Genomic DNA, 23492 nt, shown 5'->3' with positions numbered 1-23492 from the left:
CGTTTAATAGTTTCCAAGGTAAAAACTGACTAAACAATTAAAACTGAATGAATTGTCACGAAGCGCATCCTTTTTAAAACCCGATGGAACAGTTTCGAAATATTTAGAATTATCGTCATTGTTTTTGCTCAAAGAGACCAATAATTTTAGGAGAATACTGACAGTCAAAGCAAGCAAGTATACAAATTCTAGAAAATTAGAACTACAGGGATTTACAAAAATATAACCTAAATAACCTAAATTGGGGCCAAAATGGGGCTCTCGAACAAGATGAACTACTTAAAAAAACTAAACACTATAGATAAAAATAATAAACCAAACTTAAGTAGAACCCTAAAGGAACCCTACGAATCAACTTTAACTACAGAATACTAATAAAATTGTACAAAAATTAGGAGAATAATTAGCGTATTTACATTTTCATAATAATATGTTAATTTTATTTGTAAGGAGCACACTTGAAATGAGAAATTTTGGCCTTCTTGTTTTAACCCCCTAGAAGAGGTAGAACCCCTTGAATTTTAAATAGAGAGAGGAGTCAAGTAGCACATACTATTGTATTTTGTTGTTTTTTGTTTAGAGTTTCCGAATAGTCGCATTCTAAGTTAAAGTTATAAGTCGCAGTTATTTCATATGTCTATTTATTCTATTAATATGATTATTCGGCATTACTCTTATGGTTTGTAAATATCAGTTCTTCACCCTTAGAGTTTTCAACGTCCTCGTTGATGAATTTTTGTAAAAGTTTTACAGGAATTCTGTTATCTAGCCTACTTTTTTCATACAAAAAAGGAATGTTAAAAGTGCTTATAATAAATCCCTGAAATATACATCATTTATTTAAGATTAGTTAGTAAGGTAAGTTATTCAGGAATTCAAACCTAAAGTAAAATATATTGAAATAGTTAAAAGACTTTTGCAAGAAAACATAAAATTCCTTACCGTAGAGAAGAACAGAATTAGAGGTAGACAACCAGAGACCTGGACGCTTAGGACGACTTACCGAAACAATTTGCAGCCAACTAAGAATCAGTTCCTGCAATAGAGAGGCTGATCTTTCTTCTTTCTTCTCTCTTTGATCTCTCTATCTCTGCTAAAACTATTCAAAAAGAACAAAAGACGTCGTAGAGTTTATATTCTTTGTGATAAAATCGGTATGAAATAAGTAGGCAAATCTATGTGTCTCTCGAATCTGAATAGTCTTATAGGGCTTAATAAAACCAGGTGGTGTTTTAACTAAGTAAATAAACAAAAACAGATTTTACTGAATATTACTTTGTTGTAATTATAGCGGTATAATTAATACCCATAGTTTAAAAACAGTTTTATTAATTGATGTAAAGATATTAATTTTATATTTACTTCTGTTTTCGCAAACAACTTTAATAATCTTATTTCAAAAAAAATTGTTGGTTTGATCTTAAATTGGAAGAATTTGTTTATAACGTGCATAAATATATTACGGGATTTGTAACTTATCTTGACATTAATGTGGCAAGAGATTTTAAAATAAATAGCTTAAAGAATGCAAAGACAATCACTAATACTATAAGATTAAGTTTAAAAGGCAAAAGATGTGTTTTTTATAAAAACGTTTAAAAGTTTAAAAGTTAAGTTTACCAATATTAAAACAATTTTAAGTGAATGTCTTGAAGCAATAAACAATAGCGAAATAAACAATAGTGTGGATGATCTAGAACATGTTAATAAAGACGAAATGGCCATAGGTTTAAATAAAAGTAGTAGTAATAATAATACCATTTTATTGAAATTTGCACCAACATCGTTCCACCTTCTGGTATATCTAAAAATAATCTTACTGATAATAGTCCTATGGTTCGAGCCTCTGATGTGACACTCAAATCATAAAACAGTTTTACCAGTAACTAAAACTCTTTATTTTTTTTCGAGAATGATGAAAGCTGTTTTAAACTTATCCCAAAGATGCTAACGCTGTATAAGAAATAAAATAAATTCGTTACATGCATTCTTGAATGAACTATTACCCAAAGTTGTGCGTTTAAATGAATCGTGGTTGTTGCAGGAAAAAAACTAGTGCATGATCCTTGCATAATTTTAATTTAATTGTAGTTTTTTCTTGTAGAACAGAATTGAAAGGTTTTTGAAATTTATGTTGATCATGATTTGCGAGCTAAATCTATTTTTTACTTCAACCATAAATAGTGTTAAGGGCACTGTGAATTTTCCAGTGCTGAAATGTCATTGGCAGGGTATGAGTTAAAAATTTATTAGTATCTATAGATAACCATGTGCTGGAGAATATTTTTTTCGATAAAATATACAAGCTTCTTCCGGAACTCTAAAAAAAAATTGTTTGCGGTGATTTTAACATTGATTTTTGCTCAACAAAGTATCAAGAACCAAAAAATATATTTTTGTCGTATATTATCTCACACGATTCAGTATGTATGTACTAAAGAGAGTAATAAGCGTGTAAAACCGACATTAAATGATTTGTTCTAAATATGATAATAGCCAAATTTGCACGGATCTAAGAGAGTGTGACTTCTCTCACTCGGTATTCATCACGGTATTATGACAGTAGAAAAAGATTTGATGACATCAATTTAAGAATATTTCGGAATAGTTCCTTTCAGAATATTGGTTAAATCAGGTTAAAGGTTAATGAGTATCAGGATGCCAGTGAGGCGTATGATGGATTTTCTTTCAATATTTTGGTACATTTTAGTTTTCTATTGAAAAAGCAGTACATGCGTTCTACAAGAAAATTTATTGCCTCACTTTCAAGATGAGTAAATACTCATAAAGGAATAGGTTCCGAGATTTTAAAATATATGAAAATAATTAACAGGCATTGATAAGGTATCGGCTTTTACAATAAAAATAGTTTTAGGTGAATGAATAACATAATATGTAATCTATTGGCTTAAATCTTTAATTCATGTTTAGAGCAGAGGTGTTTTTTGATGCGTTGAAAAAAGCCAAGATTTTCCCGGTATATAAAAACAAAAGTTGTAAGCAAGACTGCAATAATTATAAACCAGTTTCTCTTTATCAGTGTTCTCAAAAATCATAGAAAGAATATATAATAAGTTTCTTCACTTTTAGCAAAACAAATTTTTTTTTCTCCAAACCGTTTTTGTTTACCTAAAAGGTCGCAGGTACATGCACTATATTATTTTTTAAGCAATACAATAAACTTTATCAATACCATTGATAAAGGTATTGATAATTCTCATTTTTTTATTTGCCTGTGACATGATAGATCGTAACCTACTTTTACCTAAAATTAAGAAATATGGGTTAAGAGCTTCAATTATTATTATTATTATTATTATTATTATGTAAATAAAAACATTCATTTTTTTATTGCTCCCATGAGTCATAATATTGTCTAATGGTGCAGTTTTTATATTAAAGTAAATTATCAATTTTGAGCAATAATAATATATTTGTCAATAAAACAAAATCATAAATATCTAGAGACTGATTAAATTAATAAATGATTTAAGTAATAACAAATTTTAGTAGTAAGTACCAAATAGTTTTTTGCAATACAGCTTAAACGACTCTTTTAACAAGTCTAACCTTTGACTTGATACAGCGCAAACCAAAAAGAAATATTTGCTTTAATAGGCCCGACCACCCCTCCAAGTATCATTTAATCCCCTATAAAGGGTGTTATTTAATAAAGGTTCGATATTTCACAGGGTGATTTATATATGATTTATAAAAATACGAATTCCATGGAAAATGCATAAACTTGGGCTATCTATTGCTAACCATGGATCCTAAACATAAAACGACTACGAGCTTAAACAAAACTTGCAAATCCCCCGTTCAGCATCTTTTTAACCTGCGATATTTTGCCTAATGAAAGCAGAACAAGCATCGCATATGCCGAAAAGATGACATGGCTAATTTAAACTAACACATACTGTTATTATTTTAACCTGTTATTATTTAAATTCTGTTATTATTTTAGCTACTTGTTAAACTATTCCTATTATTTTATCTGCTATTGGTGCAACTTTAAACTATTTTTAATACCTGGCTGAAAATTGTTGCTCCAAAATTTTTTTCTAGATTGCCAAAGAATAACAAAAGGTACCAAATAAATTGAACACTTTGTAAATTAAAACTTTTTTATTTTCTCACTATTCCCTCATATGGAGGTATGTTGCTAGAGTTTTAGTGGGCTTTCACTTTTTTAATCGTATGTGGTGCCCATTCCTGATCTTTTTTTACCTACACCCTGGTAACACAACTTCAGGCATACAGCGATCAATACATTCCTCTAATCTAACGCTAAAAGCTATACAGCCTCATCAAGCTAAATATTTATATCGCCGAACCAAACGTTACATCATAAGATCTTAACGTGCACAGACTATATGAATATAATGCTTTAATAAAAATATTTGGAAAACCTTAGAACATTGAAAGACTAGAATCAGTAAACAACAACTTTGTTTGAGTTCAACATGTGCTTAGGGGCAAAGGGGTATTTTTTTATAAAAATATTTACCGATTCTCTGTTTTCAAGCTTACATACATTTTCAAAAACCGCAGTTTTCAGTTATACAGTGTGTTTCGGGAAAAAAGGGAAACATTTTGGGAATATGAAAATAAGATAAATTAACCAATATGTTTTAATCCGATTCCCAACCGTTTTTTAAATAATCGATTCTGAAGTTTTTTTGAAAGATTTTTTTATTTTAAAAGTAACACAAACAAATATTAGTAAAAAAACAAAATTCCATTAATTTAAAATGTGGTCGGCCAATCAGGAATCAACTAATCATCAAAAACTGTCTGAAAAACTTTTCGATTAGGAATTCTTTAATTTGAAAACGACGTCGGTATTCATCAATCAACTTTCAACAGCACGAAATGCGCTACCATTACAAAAACCATACACGAATATCATGTCAGCATACTCCCTATGGATGAATCTGTGAGGAATTACGTAACGGAAACTTTGCTCTTTTCAAATTGAAACGGTCAGGTATTACATATACAGAGAACGTAATTATTCCCAAAATTTACAAAAAAAAACTTTAGAGCCGATTATTTCAGAAACGGTTAAGAATCGGATTAAGACATATGAATTAATTTATTTTATTTTGACCTTTTGAATATGTTCCCAAAATATTTCCCTTTCCTCCCGAAACACCCTGTATGTGTTAATATGTTAATATACAATTAGAAACACCTTGTATAATAATGTTAATTCAACTTATTTGTGTTGGATTTTGGATTAGAAATGCAAATATAACATCTAAAAAAATTCAAATGCAACACCGCAAGCAAAAGCTCCGTGATGCGTAAAATATCATCTTATCAAACGGCTTTGTGCTTATACTCAGAATTTGTGATATTCGGTGTGTTTTCTTTAATTTTTGGTTGACAAAGAAAAAACTTTCATAAGAGTATTTTTGTGAATTTTATTTATTTTTGTTACGTTAGAAAAAAGTTGTCGTTTGAGCCGCATCATAGAAAAAAGGCGAATCAAGTTGAAATTTTTACAGGTAAATACCTATACTATCATAACATCATATTAAAAAAGAACCTTCATCATAAACGTATAATGGAGGATTGTAAAAATAAACCTAAATTAAAACATTATTGTGATGTATAAAATACAAGTATTTTTATATTTTTAAATTGAAATATTTTTTTAAAATTCTTTTCCATGAATAGGCTATAAAGAATGAAGACCTCAAGTTTTGTCCATGCATTTGGTCCATGGTCCATGAACAGGACTGATTTTATGTTTTTTTGTTGTTTGCAGAAAAGTGCATATTGAAATGGATATTTGTATCTTAAAATATGAATTATTAAAAAATCTATAATAATAATAAAATATATAATTTACATAAAATGCTTTTTATAAGATAAGTATGCCCCTTTACTCTAACGAAGCACATTAAATAAAACGCGTAACCGTTAAAATAAAACGGTTACGTGTTTTATTTACGAACGGAAATACACCGGTTCAGAAACAGTAATATTATTTATATTTAAAGCATAATCTATTATTAATAAATATTTTTAACTTTTCCTTGTGTCGGCAGATGATTGATGTCGATGAAGATGTCGGCATTCCTACTGTTTCCCGCCGATTGAGCGGCGTTGCGATGTTGTTGCCCTTTTCTCTAATATACAGGGTGTTTTTTGATAATACGAATAGTTTTTTAGAAAATCACCGATTAATAAAAGGCTACCAATAACGTAATAATTAAAATTTAAACAGATAATATTAAGTAGTAGGCTGTGGCTATTTGTTTTAGGACATTTTTTAAGCGGCACGACATTTAACAATAAATAGGTAGACTGGTTTTGCTATTGTTGAAACTTTGTTATTGAGGTTTTTTTAATAAATTGATGAACAATTATTTACATTAAAGAATGACGGTTTATAAAAATACAAAAATTGATTAAAAAATTATTTAACATTTATTAACATAATAATTAATTATTAAACAATAAGTTTCTGAGAAACATATTTTTTTTAATAAAAAGTGCTCGAAATGCGCATTCCCCCCTGCAATACAAGCCTCCATTCGTCTTCTCATAGATTGTCTTACTCGCTCTAAAATTCCGGGAGTATTTCTTATTGTTTCAAAGGCATCAATAATTCTTTGCCTTAGGACCTCGAGCGAAGGCACTTGACCAGGATTATAGACGAGGCTTTTTACATATCCCCAGAAAAAGATCCAGAGGATTGCAGTCCGGGGAGCGTGGAGGCCATGGTATTGGGCCTGCTCTACCAATCCATCTCTCAGGAAACACAAAGTCCAAATAGTCACGCACTGTTATACGGAAATAAGGGGGGCACCGTCATGCATAAACCACATGTTCGCTCGCACATTTAAAGGTACATTGTCTAGTTAACCATTTAAATGGTGCTGTAGAAAGTCTAAATAAGTGTCACCAACGAAAATTCTAGGAAAAAAGAAAGGACCAATTAACTCATCTCCCACTAAACCTGCCCATACATTAAGGCTAAAGTGCTCCTGGTGGTGGGATTGCCTAATTTCGTGCGGATTCTCTGGTGCCCAAACATGCACATTGTGAAAATTCACCACCCCTTCCCGCGAAAAATGAGCTTCATCTGTGAATAGAATACTTGATAAAAAATTATTATCTCCCGCGCATCTCTGAAGTAACCACCTTGGAAAATCTTGAGGTAGCAAAGCTTGAACTCTTTGAATATGGTATGGATACAAGATATTTTCGTGCAAAACTCGCCAGACAGTTGCATAAGAAACATCCAAATTCCGAGCTATTTGTCGGGTGCTTAGGCCAGGATCGTCGCCGATGGCATTCAAAATTTGCTCCCCTGTCACTGGGTTTCGTGCTTTTTGCGGTCTGCCTGCATTGTTCCAGGGGGTCCGAAAACTACCGTATTCCCTAAGATGCCGATGTGACTCTAAAAATGCTCGTACATTCGGGAGTCTGCGATTAGGAAACCTTAACTGATACAATCTTTGAGCTTCATACGCGTTACCATCAGCAAGACCATAAACAAAATGGATGTCTGCAAGATGTTCGAATGAATAACGTTCATTTTCCATTTTAGCAATGTTAGCGTTTAGAAATATAACATGGGAATAAAAACTACACTTTAAATCTAAAACGGGAAGTAAACTACTGGAATTAAACAAAGTCAACAATGACAGTAAATTTTTTACACCCAATGTCAAGCAAGTTAAATAACATCTAAAACAAATACTCACAGCCTACTACTAAAACCTCAAAAATAAAAATGTCAACAATTGCGAAACACAGCCTAATTCCTAAATTTTTTCTTTGATTTTTAATTTACGATATTACTATCTTTTTATTCACCGGCGATTTTCTCAAAAACTAATAGTCGTATGAAAAAAATGCAAGAGACATAAAATTTAGATTTTTGTGTGGCCCATATTCTGGTGTAGCTTAATTTAAAAAAAAAATTTATGCGTATATAAAATTTTGGCCGTCAAAAGTGTGCACCCCCTCAGTTTACCCCTTAAAATTAGTTTTACGCCTTTTCGAAGATAAAGAGTAAATAGACCGCCTAAAATAACGGGGGTATTCCAAATTTCGTTAAATTTGATGCAAAACTGTAGACACAGTTTTAAAAAATCGATTTTTTTACACTTCTTGCGATGGCTGTAGCTTGAAGGGGGTGCATTTTAGGACTCATGTTTATAGGAAAAAAGTCTTATTTTGACTTCAGGAATGCGCCCTTAAAATATATGTAGTGAATTTTGAAACACCCTGTATGTTATCTACATTCAATTAACTTTGAATATTGACTCTTTTATAAAGTATATTATGATATTTTATTTTAAAAAATGTTTGATAATCTATTAAAGAGAAACATAAGTAGTAGTATTGTTTTGTGCCTGTCAAAATACATAAGTGACAAAATTTTGTGATATTATAAAGTGTTTTTTTTTCATTTCTACAAAAGCATTCGGCACTATTGCATCAAAGATGTTGCAAGCAAACAAACAATTATCACTCTGTATTTTTTTCAGATCGTAAATCCGATGGATCAAGATTTATCAGAAATTATTAATTTCGAAGGGGCTAGACGAAGAACTAGTACAGTGAGCTGGATTGAACCAACCGATATAGCTGCAGTGCATTCTAAAAGTCAAGAAGAAGTAAGAGCCTAACTTAATTTCTTTTAAAAACGATTGTCACTGATGTGAATGTGATTGATTTTTATTGTTATAAAACATTTTTTGTTGCCGTTTTCGATCGTCGATGAGCGGATGCCTCTGACTGTCTGATAGGTATTGATCATTTTTATTCTTTACGGAATATAAATAATACTATCAGGATGCTTTTATTTTTTTCTCCACTAATTATGGCTATTTAAACTACTTTCGAAAGAGTTCAAATTATTAAATGGTTTTATAGAGGCAAATGCTTTTAATTACATTTGAAAATAGACGAGTCCTTGCGAATAAATAATTTTATATGTAGTTTCAAATATTCTTCATCCTTTTGTCTGAGTTTTCGAGAGAACTGGGTATGGATCATAAAACTGCTATCAGTATTTGGAAAACATGAGTACAAATATCTTAAATATTCAAACTTAGGAAATATTTCCCGAAGACCAGTGGCGAAGATTCGAATTTTGTGAAATCATGATGGAAAAAACAAATTAAATTTTCGATACAATATTCTATTTTCAGGTGATTCTTCTCTTCCATTACATGGAAAATACAACTCTGCCTGTTGTCTGACATTGGTCTGAGTAAACTGACCACAGACATTTTCAATTCCGTAATTTCGTACTCAGTATCCTTAAAAATTAAATGCTTGGATTGGTATTTTGGACTATCATATTACAGAACCATTTTTTATTGATGGTACTTAAATTTTGAAAAAATGTACGTAAAACTTTTACTTTTCCTAACCGTCTTACTAATAAGACTAGCAATATTAAATAGCCTCGTAGATCTTCAGATTTGTCCCTAAGTGATATTTCATTTGGAGGTAATCTTAAGTTACGGTTATCATTTATAAATATATAGTTTTTAAATTTGTCTATTTTTATCGAGTTTATTTATATTTTATTTTGATTAGAATAATGCTTGCATTTTATTAAAGGTTTTTTCCGTTTCAAGATTTAGCCGCAATCTTTAGTATTCCGCAAGATTTAGCACCGCGATATTAAACCCTATATATCTTTTTACACTATTAAATGCAGGAAATAAAACTCTAAAAATAGTTGATTCCACATCTGCTTCTATTTTCACATCTGGCAAACTGCGCATCTGGGCAAATGGCATCCCTTATTTGCTGCATCCTATTATCCCTAGTTATAGGAACTAAGAAAAACACATTTCCTTTAATTCGACCTACCAATAAAAGTGAAGGAAGGTTAAATTAGGCAATCTGCAAATTTATACTGCATAAGCATCTAATAATTTGTATTGTCTAAGAAATATAGTAAAAGCTTGCAGGCCAAAAAAAGGGGCTGCTTCTTCTAATCCATCGATTAGGGTTTCGTTGATCAAGAAACTGTGTATCTGTACGACAAAAGCCGGATATTTTGAAAGATCATGTTAATCTTGTTAGTAATAAAAGAACATAAAAAACAAATATATAAATTTAATAAACACAACAAGAAAACAACTATAAGTATAACAAAACAACAATGTAACAAAACAACATTTTTACAAGAGATGTTCGAAATGACCACCATCTTCTCTGATACAAAATTGGCACATATTTGTTACCCTTTGAATAGAATTCAAATTAATAATTTGTCTCTTTCTCAGAATTTGATATGCGAAATAAATTGCGTTTCTATATAACCTAAAACATCTATTTCTTTTTCTTTCCTATGTTCTTTATTGTATGCTTGAGAACGCGGCTGAACAAAAGATCCGTACTCAAGTAAATTGTCCTTTAAACGAGCAAATATACCAAAAAAATTGGTAGGAAGTCATATAACGGCTACTAACTTACCTATGAAAATATAGTTCCGAAGCTTCTTCAGCATTTTTATTGCTGCCATTTTTTCGGCAAAGTTCACAAATAATGAATTTAAATGGTTTTAGAGCATAAACTCAATCAAAAACAGAGAAATGTCAATCAAAACCCGAAGATAGTTGACATTTATTTATTTATTTGTAATTTTTTTGTTTCTTGTTATAAATAGCCATGGCTTCCCTTTAAATTATGAATTTGATCATTTAAATTTAGAAAATTGTTATTTATCTGCGTATTTCTGAAAATAAGTCCATACTGTTAGATATTTTTAAAAAAGGTAAAGAAAAATCTAGTATTATGAACTATAAATATACAGGGTGTTCCGTTTAAATAAACATAAGTTCGGGTTATAACTCAAAAACTATTAATCAAAAAAAAAATATCTACACCGTTGGATTCTACGGAAAAAAAATCTATAAGCATGAGTTTTTACTTTTACAAAAACTTCGATAACGGAGATACGATGGGGGTCCCAAAATGCAAAATTTTCAAAAATGCCCTGTATCTTAAAAACTAAAAGTATTAAACTTTCCCCAGTAAGGCTCTCATCAAAATCATAAAGGCCTATATATTATTTATTTATAATCATATATGAGATCCTATGATTTCGCACCATACAGTTACAATCCATCTTCACTGATGCTGGACTTTTCCAAATTTTTCCCTTGCCTTATCCAACGAGGGTTGCTCTCAGACCAATAGGACATATTATACCTATTAAATCCTTGTCACTTTTAAAGGTGGCTTCATCTATTTATAAAATCCCGTTGATTAAATTATCATCTTTGGCCAACCTGTTTTTCATCCAATGACAATAATCTAATCTTCTTTCATAATATAATAGGCAATAAAAAATAAAAAATTTAAAAAAGCCTTCAGCAGTTTCTCCTATAAAATCCAGTGATCCTTAGACGAAATTTTTCGGGATTTTTCTTCACATGGACCCTAAAACCGCTAAGGTAAGTTTTCTTTTGAAGAAAAAAACAAGTTGCTTCAATAGCCTATAAAATATTTAAAAATAACTTCAGTTATTTGAAAAAAGTCTAAAAAACCCAAGTTTTGGTTTTTATATGTATATAATATGACTTCTTGGAACAAAGTCAGAAAATAGCTTCAACAAATACTCCCATGGTTCTCCCTGGTTAAACGTACTAACAATAATTTATGTCCTAAAATTGGTTGCGGTAGCTAAATTAGTTTCGAAGCTATAAAACGAGAGCTATATTTTTTAAAGGTTATCTTCAAAGAGATCTAGTTTCCTGAGAAAGAATTTCCGGATCCATGTTCACATAAAATTTTCTTTTTTTTTTGACGTTTTCTATCTACCCTAGAAGTTAATGATCAACAAAACACCCTGTATTTATACACACAAAAAACAAGTTGTTTGCCTGTATTTTCCCACAGTTACTTTTTGATATTGGGTAATGATTACCAACCGTTATCCTTTAATTTTGTTCGTTTCTATATTTCTCTATATTTGGTTTGCTATATTTGTTATAAGGGTTGCGGTCACTAAACTTCGGATTGTGTTCATTTCTAAGATCTTGAAGGTGAAATATTATTTCATCTATTTTCTCTTCTAAGCCCCCTGTTAAAGCCTTCTTAAACGCAGCGCATGTTAAATAAAGAATTGCAGAAACCTTATTCTTCAATGAAATGATCTGAAATAATAACTTACTTCAACATAAATTTTAATATCCCTATCAAGACAAATTAAATCAATAATGCTTCGAGTTTTTTAGCCAATCTAGTTGGTTTAAAAACTAAGATTTAAAGTTTCTAGGGTATTATTTAACGTACTGGTATTAGTAGAATCATAATCCAAAAAATTTATGTTAAAATCACCCAAGCACAATATTTTATCAGCAATCAGAAATAACTACAAAATTGTGTCCTCAAAGCATAAAAAGAAATTACTAGGATTAGTATTGGGTGGCCTATATATTATCCCAATCAGAAGACGCGAAACATTAACAAGCACCCTGATCCAAATGTTTTCCAGATATTCTAGAATTTGATTTAAACAAGGGTTAAATTTTATGTAACTCTGAATATTGACAGCAACTCTTCCCCCATGTGTAGGCCTGTCTTGCCTAATTAATTGAAAACCAGCAATATTTATCAAATTATCAGACAGCCAAGTTTCCGTAATAGCAAAAGTATCATAATTGTAATCATATACACTATCGGACAAAAGTAGAGAAACTTTTTAAATTTGCGTTTTATTTGAATACTTCAAAACTAATGCAGTTCTACACATAATGAAAATCAACAATAATTGTTAAGACTTAATTTGTATAAAGTAAAAGAAATTGTAGAAGAAAATCCTAAGATTTAATTTAATTAAACAAAATATTTATGAGACAAAAGTAGAGAAACTAAATTTTATTCCAAAAGTACAAGTTATTTCTTATTTCTATCTTAGAATAATTAATAGTAAGTAGAGTATCCCTTATTGGCAATCACCTCGCGGCATCGATTTGGCATGGATTCCAACAGTTTCATAATGGTTTCCTCTCCAATAGAATTCCAGGAATCTTGTAAAACTTTTATAAGATCATTTTTATTACTGATCTGATGTTGCCTTACACGCCGGTCTAGTTCCTCCCAGAGGTTTTCAATCGGGTTAAGATCGGGACTTTGCGCAGGAAAGTCCATAACCCTAATATTTTCCGATAAAAACCAATCTTTGACAACCTTTGATTTATGTTTGGGGTCGTTATCTTGTAGGAATATCCAAGTCAAAGGTAAATTATCCTCAGCAAAGGGTAGCATTACATTTTGTAGGATGTCTAAATACACAAATCGATCCATGATACCCTCAATGATGTGTAATGGTCCTGTACCGAACCCAGAGAAGCAACCCCATACCATGCAGGAGCCACCACCATGCTTTACCGTAGGCTGTGTATATCTTGGATCGAATCTTTTGCCTTGTGGTCGATGTACCCATGAGATTCCATCGGACCCAAACAAATTGAACTTACTTTCATCAGTAAAAAGAACTTTTTTCCAGTCGTTGGTTGTCCAATGCAAATATTTTTGTGCAAAGTTGAGTCGGGCCTTCTGATTCTTCTTGCTAATAAACGGCTTTTTAGCGGCTCTTCTACTAAATAATCCTCCTTCCCTCAGTCGTCTTTGTATGGTCTTAGAACTAACATTAACACCAGGTAATTCACTTAAAATTTTATTTGCTGATTTGTGAGGATCAGACTGGGCAATTCTTTTTATCATCATTTCCATGTGTTTGGTTGTTTTTCTTGGGCGGCCACTTTTTTTAATGCTTTTTGTTGAATTTCGTGTTTTAAAATTAGAAATTGTCTTGCTAACAACGGACTTATGCAAATTAAGCGTTTTACTAATGTTCACTTGTCGTATACCACTCTTGTGTGCATCAACTATTTTTCTACGAAGGTCTTCAGACAAATATCTTCCGCGAGGCATGTTGATTAAAAAAACTATGCAAAACTATCAACAGAACTCACGTAAAGCGAACTAAATACTAAATTTGGACGATTGATATTTAGGTTTCTCTACTTATGTCCATCCGAAAATATTTGAATTCTTTTATTGTAAATAAACAACTGATAAGAGGCATGTAAAATGCGGTAAAAAAACGCAGTTGTTGAGAACTACAATATTTGTAGTAAATATTTAATTTAAATACATGGTTTCCGTAAATCAAAGAATTTTTAGAAGTTTCTCTACTTTTGTCCGATAGTGTATGTGATTTTTTAAATTATCGAAAGAGCCCAGGAAGGATTTAGCATTTAAATGTTCAACCTTCAACATTTATAAAGTTCGCCAACAAGAAATGACAAAAAAAAGAAAATCTATAATGAAAAAATAAACAAAACAAAACTTAGTCTAAGCTAAAGTCGCTCAGTAAATACACTTATTGTTTTTGTACCCACAATATTACCATGTTAAAAATAAACCCTTTATGTGGATTATATATAAGCTATCTCAAACACAAATAATAGTAGTGTAACCCTATATCAAAAACAGTAGGTAGCGAGTACAAAAGAAATGAAATGAATGAAAAAGCACTAAGTAAAATCTTGACAAATTTTCTTTCATTTAAATTATATTTAAATTGATTAGCAACAATGAAAGGCACATTTTAAAAAAATCTTATTTTCTGCTGCTTGATTTTGTGCTCATTGATAAAAAAAATATTATTTTTTCAACATAATTTTCGGCAAGTTCTTGATGTAACTGCGCATGATAGGGATCATATTTGTTTTTCTTGGAACATTTTTCCGCGGACGATTTCGATATTTCTAACTTCTTACTTATTTGGCTTACACTACTTTCCAGTGTTGCAACAACCGACATAGTGATTGCCTGTTGGTTTTCTTCATTTAAAACTGTCTTCGTTCTAGTTTGCTTTTTGTACGCTCGAGTCGTTCTTTTAATTTCCTCAATACTCTATTATCAAGATGTCGGTTATTCCTAGTAAACCCTTGAAACAAAAAAAAAAAACCAGTTCTTCTTTCAAAAAGTTCCCAAGCATTCATCGATAACGTACATCATATTTACTAATTCTCGCTGAGGATGATTTGTTTTGAGACAAATTTACTTAACATAAATGATAAGTAAATATTATAATTGGCATACGTCACACAATAAAGAATAAATGAATTATGGCCAATTTTTTACTGAAAAAAAAAGTCTTATTTTTAAATAAGATAAGCATCAGGGATTAATATTACTTGTCTCTACTACTATTATTTTATTATGGTTATTACGACTATTGACTTTTTTTCTTACTAAAAAGTGTTCGAAATAGAATTGAACAGAGTGACAAAGTGCTTGTTACTCTGATTCCATAAAATATCTATTAATTGTTTTCTGTCGTAAGTGTCGTAATGCCTAAAAATATGTTTCGCTCTTCCTTTAAGCACAAATTTTAAGGAAACGGTTAGCGATAAAGGCAAACTTATTAAATTGAAGATTAAGGAATACTCTCTTAAAACGCCATACCTAGATACAGGGTGTCCCATTAAAAGGGAATGTAAAATTTAATTAAAAGTATCATTATTTGAGTATTAATTTTAAACACCCCGTATAAAAAAAAAATTGAAATCTCGAAAAATAAAATAAACTTAGCCAAGGGCTATTGACACATTTTTCAAAGATAAAAAACGTCGGTGGTAAATATTATTATTTAAGTGAATATAAAGATTTTCGTGAGCGGGAGTCCCTGGAGGTCAGGCTGCGCACTCACTTCCCAGACTCCAACTCATCTCGTGATCCTCCTAGCTGTTCTCGGGCTCCGATTCGCTTAGAGTACGAGACTGTTAGAATGGATTATATCCATGCCTTTTGCAAAACGGGTTAGAAGTACTAACCCCACATATAGTCAGACTATTCAAGACCTCCCTTGCTTAGGGCTATGTCCCAAAGTTATGGCGTCAAGTGAAAGTCGTCTTCATTCCGAAACCCGGAAAAAGCGATTTTACAGATCCCAAATCGTACCGACCTATCATTATCAGCTTTATGCTGAAGGCGATGGAGAGGCTGATTGATCGCTACTTTAAGGAAAGCATCCTGGTCAAAAAACTACTGCATGTGCACCAATACGCCTATCAGGCGGCAAATCCATGGATCTGGCACTACACCACCTCGTGAGGAAGGTAGAGGTGCTCTGGGTAGTGGCAAGGCCAGCCTGGGTGCGTTTCTAGACATTAAAGGGGCTTTCGACAACACCTCCTTCGCATTAATCTGCCAAGCACTCGAGAGCCGCGGCTCAGAACCCTGTTTGGATAGCTGGACAGATGCCATGCTCTCGAAACATCATGTATCTGCCCAGCTTAACAACGAGATTTTCAAAGCGTTGACGGCTAGGGGCTGCCCGCAGGAAGGAGTATTTTCTCCTACCTTGTGGTGCTTTGTGGTCGACAGCCTGATAAATCTTTTAAACAATGCTGGCCTATACACATAGGCCTACGCTGATGATCTGGTAATCCTTTGCCCGGAGAAAGACGCCGTCTCAATGCGGGGCCCTATGATGATAGTCCTGTGACATATGGTACCTTTCGAGGGGCCTCAGGATTAACCCCAAAAAAGCAGAGCTTCAGGACATTCGATTTCTGGGAATCAAGTTAGATCCCAAACTCTTCTGGTACGATTATGCAAACACCATAATGAAGAAGGCCACCGCAGGCCATGCAGGCAATGAGGAAGCGGACTCTCTTGCCAGACTGGGATCCGCGAATGTGCCGATGGGGCCGGAACCCATAATTGGTATCACCAAATGCATAGCGGTCGCATCAATGAAGGGTCTGCTGGACAAGTGGACCTACCGAAGATGGACGGAGTCCCCTGGTATGAGACAGGCCAAAGCGCACATAGGTGGGCCCTCTGCCTGTCTCACCAAAAATCTACTACGCCTAAAAAGACGCGAAATTCGGCTAGTGACAGGTCTTTTAACCGGTCACTGGCACTTAAGAATCCATCTCCATACCATCGGTATTGCAGACAACCCGGAATGCCGGTGGTGCTGTGAGGAGGATGAAACCGTTGACCATGTAGTCGGGGAGTGCCCAGCATTCACGCGCGCCAGGTTCAAATACTTGGGTAACACTTTCAGTGCACCGAGTTACTTTAAGTCCTTCAGACCAGAGAGCCTTATCGATTTCTCTAGGGCCGTTGGGCTGTGGTAACCCCCGGTGGGGCATGACGGGTTCATCAGGAGACCTATATGCACAACTGCCTTGGCAGCCCACTGTTTCGACAATTTCAATTTCAAGACTTTCGTGACAATTTGTTCAAATTGTTAATAACTAGGCAACGTCTCATTTAGGAAAAACTGTTTTAGGGTTAAAGTGGATGACTCCCTCTAATAAGACTCGAAAAACAAATATAAGTGGTTCCATTTAAAAAAAATTAAATTAATAAAACCACGCTTTTTTCGGACACCCTGTATCAACCAAACTAATTTTGAAAAATAGTACTTCTAACTCAATTAACATTCCCCTTATTAAAGTTTTTTTCGGTTTCAAAGCTTAGCCGCAATCGATCTTGGTGTGTATTTTTTGTTTAAAAACTCATGAGCCTCTTTTAACTTTCACTTTAAATGTGGCAAATTACGACTACAATAGATTTTTATTATTAAGATTTTTCTATGCTCAAATGGCAATAAACACTAACATCTTATATCTTGAATATAAATTAATATTTGTTCCTAGAAAATATTTATCACAATGGCGTATCATCATCTAATCGCAACCATCTTTTCACTGCAAAACTCAAAATTTCACTGAAAGATACTCCTTTCTAGAACAAACTGACTCCTGTAATACACTTTTATGTCGGGAATTCTCTGCTCGCGTTAACTGACGTTTAAAAGAAACTTGGTCTTTTAAAAATTCATGAAACAATTTGGAAATTCTTAGAATTTTCTAGATTATTTTTGTCGATGGAGACCAATATATTTTCTACCAAATAGTTTCAAGCGAATACTAACAGTCAAAGCAACTCTACAAATTCTGGAAAATTTAAATTACAAGGACTTAATATAACTATATAACTATATAAATAACTATATAACTATATAAATAAAATTGGATAATATGCTATTTGATATTTTTGTTTGTATAATATTTTTTTTATCCAAACAAAAATGAATCGTTGTTTTTTCTGACTTAATTCCACGTATTAAATAAAACGTAATAATGAATAAACTGTTAAATAATATAAATTCTAATATCGGAAACATCAGCTCATAATGTTCGATAACACAGTATCAATACTTACGAATTTATGTGCATGCAATCCTAAGATAAAATGGCAATGAGTCTAAAAAATGGCACGTTTTTAACGGCACAAAAACCAATTTAGAGAGAGAGATAGTAACTGAATTGTAGAATCGCCACAGGGAGCTTTTATAAGATATGATAATTTTTTATTACGAAGTTTGTTATTAAAAAATATGCCTATCAAATGATACAGAGTGTCCCGGAAAATGTAGAATTGATTGAGGTAGAAAAGAAAAAAATATTACAGAACTTTCCAATAAAAATATGTCCTAATGGCTCTTCCTACGAAGATACGACCACTTAAAGACAGCGCTTGAAATCGGTTTTTCTTAAATATTTTCTAAATTACCTGGCATAATTTAATAAAAATTTTACGTGTTCGACACTTTTAAGGAGCTCTTAAAACGGAGTTTAAAGAGCTCTTGTTTATTTTTTATTTTATTTTTTTTTATTTTTTATTTCTTTGTTTATTTTACCGGGCCATTTTACGGGCGGATCACATTTTAATGCTTAAATTTTGAACACCCTGTATGATAAAGACGCTGAAATAATTATTATCGATAAATAGACCGTTTTGGAAAAAAAAGGAATTACTGTTTTATTTTAATTTAAAAAAACATGATATGTTCTTTTTTTCAGCAATGCGACAGGTATTCAAATAACAGCAAAGTTCCATTTTAAGTTGTTGAATCTAAAAAAGTATATGTTTTAAAAAATGGAGTGTGGCTGTTAAAAGAAACAACCTGCAAAAAAATTGAAAAAAAAAAATAAACAAATAACTATCTCTCAAAACTTGCTTTCTTTTACGTTGTTAATACTTTGATCCTTTATTTCAAAAATAATTAATTGATTTTTGAAATTCTCGGTGAATTTAATTTGAATATGGAATTCACATTTATTTAGTATGTAGGTAGGTAGAGGAGGATACATTGTCTGGACTCTCAGTCTTCCGATCTAACGCCATTGGATTTTCACCTATGAGGTTAAAACTTTGGTGTATTCAACTCCTGTCGATACGGGGGAGGAACTTTTACAGAGAATCAGGATTCATTATGACATGATAAAGAACAATGCAGAGTTGTTATGGCGAGTGCAGCAGTCCACGATTCGTCGTACCTGCGAGTGTGTCAGACGTCACGGAGCCCAAGTTAAACATACTTATAAAGCTTTTAATTAATTATTTCGAATTATTAGGTCCTTTACTTATTATATTCTTTTTTCACGGTGTTTTATCGTTTTAAGAAAAACACAGACTTATATTTTTTTAAACAATTTCGTTAAGGTGCTTTTCTCGGCATTTTTTGTTTTTATAAACGCACAATTCTTACAAAAGTTTCTATGGTACACAATAAACAAATAACTATCTCTCAAAACTTGCTATCTTTTACGTTGTTAATACTTTGATCCTTTATTTTAAAAATAATTTATTGATTTTTGGATTTCTCGATGAATTTAATTTGAATATAGAATTCACATTTATTTAGTATGCAGATATGCATCTTATATATGGCCTTGAGTCTTGCAATGCATTTGAAGCAAAAAGGTTGTATCAAGAAAGATTCTCTAATCACACTATTCTAAATCAAAAAATATTTCAACGAATTGACCAACTTCTACGGGAAACTGGTACGCGACTGCACTTATTTAGCAGGGCACCCACTAAATCGGCACAGCCCGCCCGGAACGCTCAGCACCGGCCAGCCAGCCGGTAGCCGGTAACCACTGCCCATTGAATCCGCATTACAGATACGCGTAGGCTTTTATGAGGAATTGGACCTTTCAAGTAGAAGGACGCACTAATTTAAAAAAAAGTTAATCTTTAAAGTATTCGGAATATGAGTAGTTCGTCGGAAGAAGAAATTCTCGTATTGGCTGCAGCCTCTGCTGAACAAAAAGATGAGGTGAGAAGGAGGTAAGTATTTTAGAATGTCTACTGCCAAGTTTCATGAACTTTTAAACATTTCGTATCTAAAAGTTAAGTGAGCCCAAAAATTTTTTCATGCATGGTTATAAATAGCTATATTTACAATTATATAAAATAGGGCTTTATCGTTTGAATAATTTTTATAAATTGATAAAATAATGAAGCCTGTTAATGTACACATTATAATAAGTTAATGTATATACGTTATATATACGTTATGACATATGTCACATATAAGTTTGCGGAGAATTTTTAGCGACTTAAAAAATAAATACAAATCACTTGCAAACTAGTAGCCCATTTAAGGCAATGACCCTTTATTTTAGATATAAATTATCTAAACTAAGATGTAGGAGAAACTGCTGCTATAGATATCTTATTATTTAAAAAAGATATTCTTAAAACTTATGTTACGATCTTTCGGATCATATCAAAATGCATATACTCTGTCTTTTTCAATCAAAATCTCGTTAGTCATCATATAAACAAACGCAAACAGGCTAATCTAACTAACCAATAGTTAGTCATCCACGATTGCTAAACAGGTACTTAAATATTAGCAGATCATCGGCCTACCGGCAGTTTTTGCCTCTTTGAGACTTCGCATTCGGTGGCGGAGCCGGTCGTGCCGTACGGGCCGTGCCGATTCAGTGGGTGCCCTGTTGTAAGGTGATATTATTGATTTTCCTTATTGTAATTTTAGGAAGTTTTGGGGAAAAAGTACTGAGGCTAGTCAGAGAAGGAGGAAAATATTGAAGGAAAATAGTTTGGATGCTGTAGCTGATACTCCTTCAACGAGCACTTAAAAATTAGCCGCTCAGCTTAATACACCGAAAACAATAATACATAAAGTACTCCAAGAACAGCTGTCATACCCATATCATCTACAAAAAGTGCATGAACTAACTCCTGATTTTTCTCGGATATATATATAATACAGTTCGCGAACTAGCTAGATCAACAGCGAACTAATCTAATAGTATCATTACTTCAATAGTATCATTCTTTTTACCGGTAAAGCAGGGTTTCAAAAAATAGTATTGTGAATTTACATAACTCTTATGTATGAGCTGATGAAAATCCTCATGCCGTTGTTGTTTCTCATCATTAAAATTAGTGCCAATCAATTTATATCTGGACAAGAATCATTGGCAATTTTTTAATTGGACCATTCGTATTACCGCCACAACTGAATGAGAACTTTATTTGAAGTTCCTTCAAAATAATCTTCTGGATAAAAGCATTTGTCACTTGCCATACGCCGAAACATGTATTTTATGCCTGATGGAGCCTCACCTCATTTCTGTAAGGAACCACCTGAATAACGTTTTTCCAAACCGTTCGGTAGCTAGAGTAGTTTTTTATTGCAGAATCAGAAGGAACGCATGTTTCTACAAAGGATATGGTACAAATGAGTAGTTGGTACATAAGCAATTAAGATGGTTACAAATGGAATTAATTTTACATTTTATCATTATTTTTCGTTGAAAATTGCTTGTGTAACTACTATTTATTTGTATCATATTCTTTGTAAAAAAATGCGTTCTTTCTGATTCTAGATTAAAAAATGGTGGTTTACATTTAAAAAACATATTGATGACGTCATATCTTTTTTTTTGAGTCACCCTGTATATTTAATTCCCACGTAGAAAACCCCAAACCAAATAATAATTTTTTTTTCAGAAACGGTCGATTTCATTTTTATTAAATTTATCCTCTACTTTACGGATGAACTGTATACAGGGTGCCTCCGATTAAGTCGGCACTATTGGTATCTTTGTTAATATTTAAGATACAGGGTCGGTTAAATTAGCAAACTAGTAGGATTTTTTCTGTTGGTCAAAATGGTGAAAACGTATCTACGTAACTATTTTTTCGACATACAAGGTAAGATTCTAACATATCACATTTTTCAATATGCGTAAAAGGCATTTTACTAATTTAGATTTTACACAAATCACAAATTTTACTAACATGTAACTGTCAGTATTCATTTATTTCATAAAATCTCTACGGCTACTGTCATTTTATTATTCAAACAATGATTTATTTGTTTTGCTCTCAAAAAGTTCAAGGCCAACTTGCCTAAATTTGACAAAATTATTAATATCGCTATAACTTTGTTATTTTTAGGTTTAGGCTATTAGTTTAAATAAACTTTTTTATTAAAAAAATTATCTTTTGATTTATGTAATAATATACAGGGAATTCTATTTAACAAAAGTACATTTTTCACGAAAACGCGATGTTCAATTTTTTTTCTGTTTTCACCATTTTAATCAACAGAAAAAATCCTACTAGTTTGCTAATTTAACCGACCCTGTATCTTAAATATTAACAAAGATACCAATAGTGCCGACTTAATCGGAGGCACCCTATATATATTCCATGCACTGGCTGTGAGAGGAAGAGAGAATGAAAATGTGCGCGCGCACGGCTCTCTCTTGCTCCTACAGTAATATGTACCGTAAGTCTCTCTCTTTCTATCTCCACTCATATTTCCTTCTCAACTGCCATTCGCCGTGCCCAATCACACTTTTCGTAACTCTTTCGTAACGCATTACAGCATCGCAGCCTATTCCCCAACTCAAGCGTGCGTAAAGAAGTTTTACTATAAAAATGAACATATCATGGCCCTTTTTAATTAAAATAAAACAAGAGTGCTCTTTTCATTAGTTTAAGGTTCAAGCTATCCATATTTATTATTTCAGAGTCTTTACCATACAGGGTGCTAAAACTTTGAGCATTTTAATGTACAACCTAGTCCGCCTCTGATAAAATAAACAAGGTAATTGTTTTTAAGGACTCCATTTTAAGAGGTCCTTAGTAGTGTTGATTACGTAAAATATTTATTAATTTATACTTAGTGCTTCAAAATTTATAAGATAAAAAATTTGTATTAATGTTGTAACATAAACCTATTTTATAAATTAAAATAGTAAAGAATACTCCCGTGGATAAAATAATCAACCGCTCCTGAATTTGTTTTCATTGACGATCCTCCGTACACAGCACAGCCACAGCGATTGAGATTCAAGGTCAGTTTAATTTGGTCAGTATAGGAAGGGGAGGGTAGGGAATTTCCTATAGAGGTCCTATAGGAAATTTTTTTATAGAAAAGTCTATATTATTTTTTATTTTCTACTTGAATCTGAGAGATTTCTTCGAGAGGCACTTAAGAAGAAAAATTATATTTTTTTACATTCCCGACTTTACAGGGATTTTTTAATTTTTTTGTTATAATATAGTTAACTTTCGTAACAAATCAGCGTTTATATATTTTATAATTTTTTACCTTTCTTTTATATTAATTAGTAATT

General features: G+C 32.2%; 1 protein-coding gene across 7 annotated transcripts in view; it reads left to right on the top strand.

The window, feature by feature from the left end:
- The window catches only part of LOC126743543 (uncharacterized), a 245398-nt gene that overhangs the window by 92698 nt on the left and 129208 nt on the right, over positions 1-23492 (top strand). For all 7 annotated transcript variants that reach the window (XR_007662924.1, XM_050450707.1, XM_050450699.1 and 4 more), the window contains one exon: positions 8514-8642. Coding sequence is in view for 6 of the 7 variants with exons in the window: in XM_050450707.1 (XP_050306664.1) it covers positions 8514-8642 (129 nt within the window). In the remaining variant the exon portion in view is untranslated. The remainder of the gene's footprint in view (positions 1-8513; positions 8643-23492) is intronic.

Source organism: Anthonomus grandis, chromosome 1 (assembly GCF_022605725.1).
Source record: "Anthonomus grandis grandis chromosome 1, icAntGran1.3, whole genome shotgun sequence".
Lineage (NCBI taxonomy): Eukaryota > Metazoa > Arthropoda > Insecta > Coleoptera > Curculionidae > Anthonomus > Anthonomus grandis.
The sequence above is the reverse complement of the archived record's forward strand: the minus strand, read 5'-3'. Positions and strand labels throughout refer to the sequence as shown.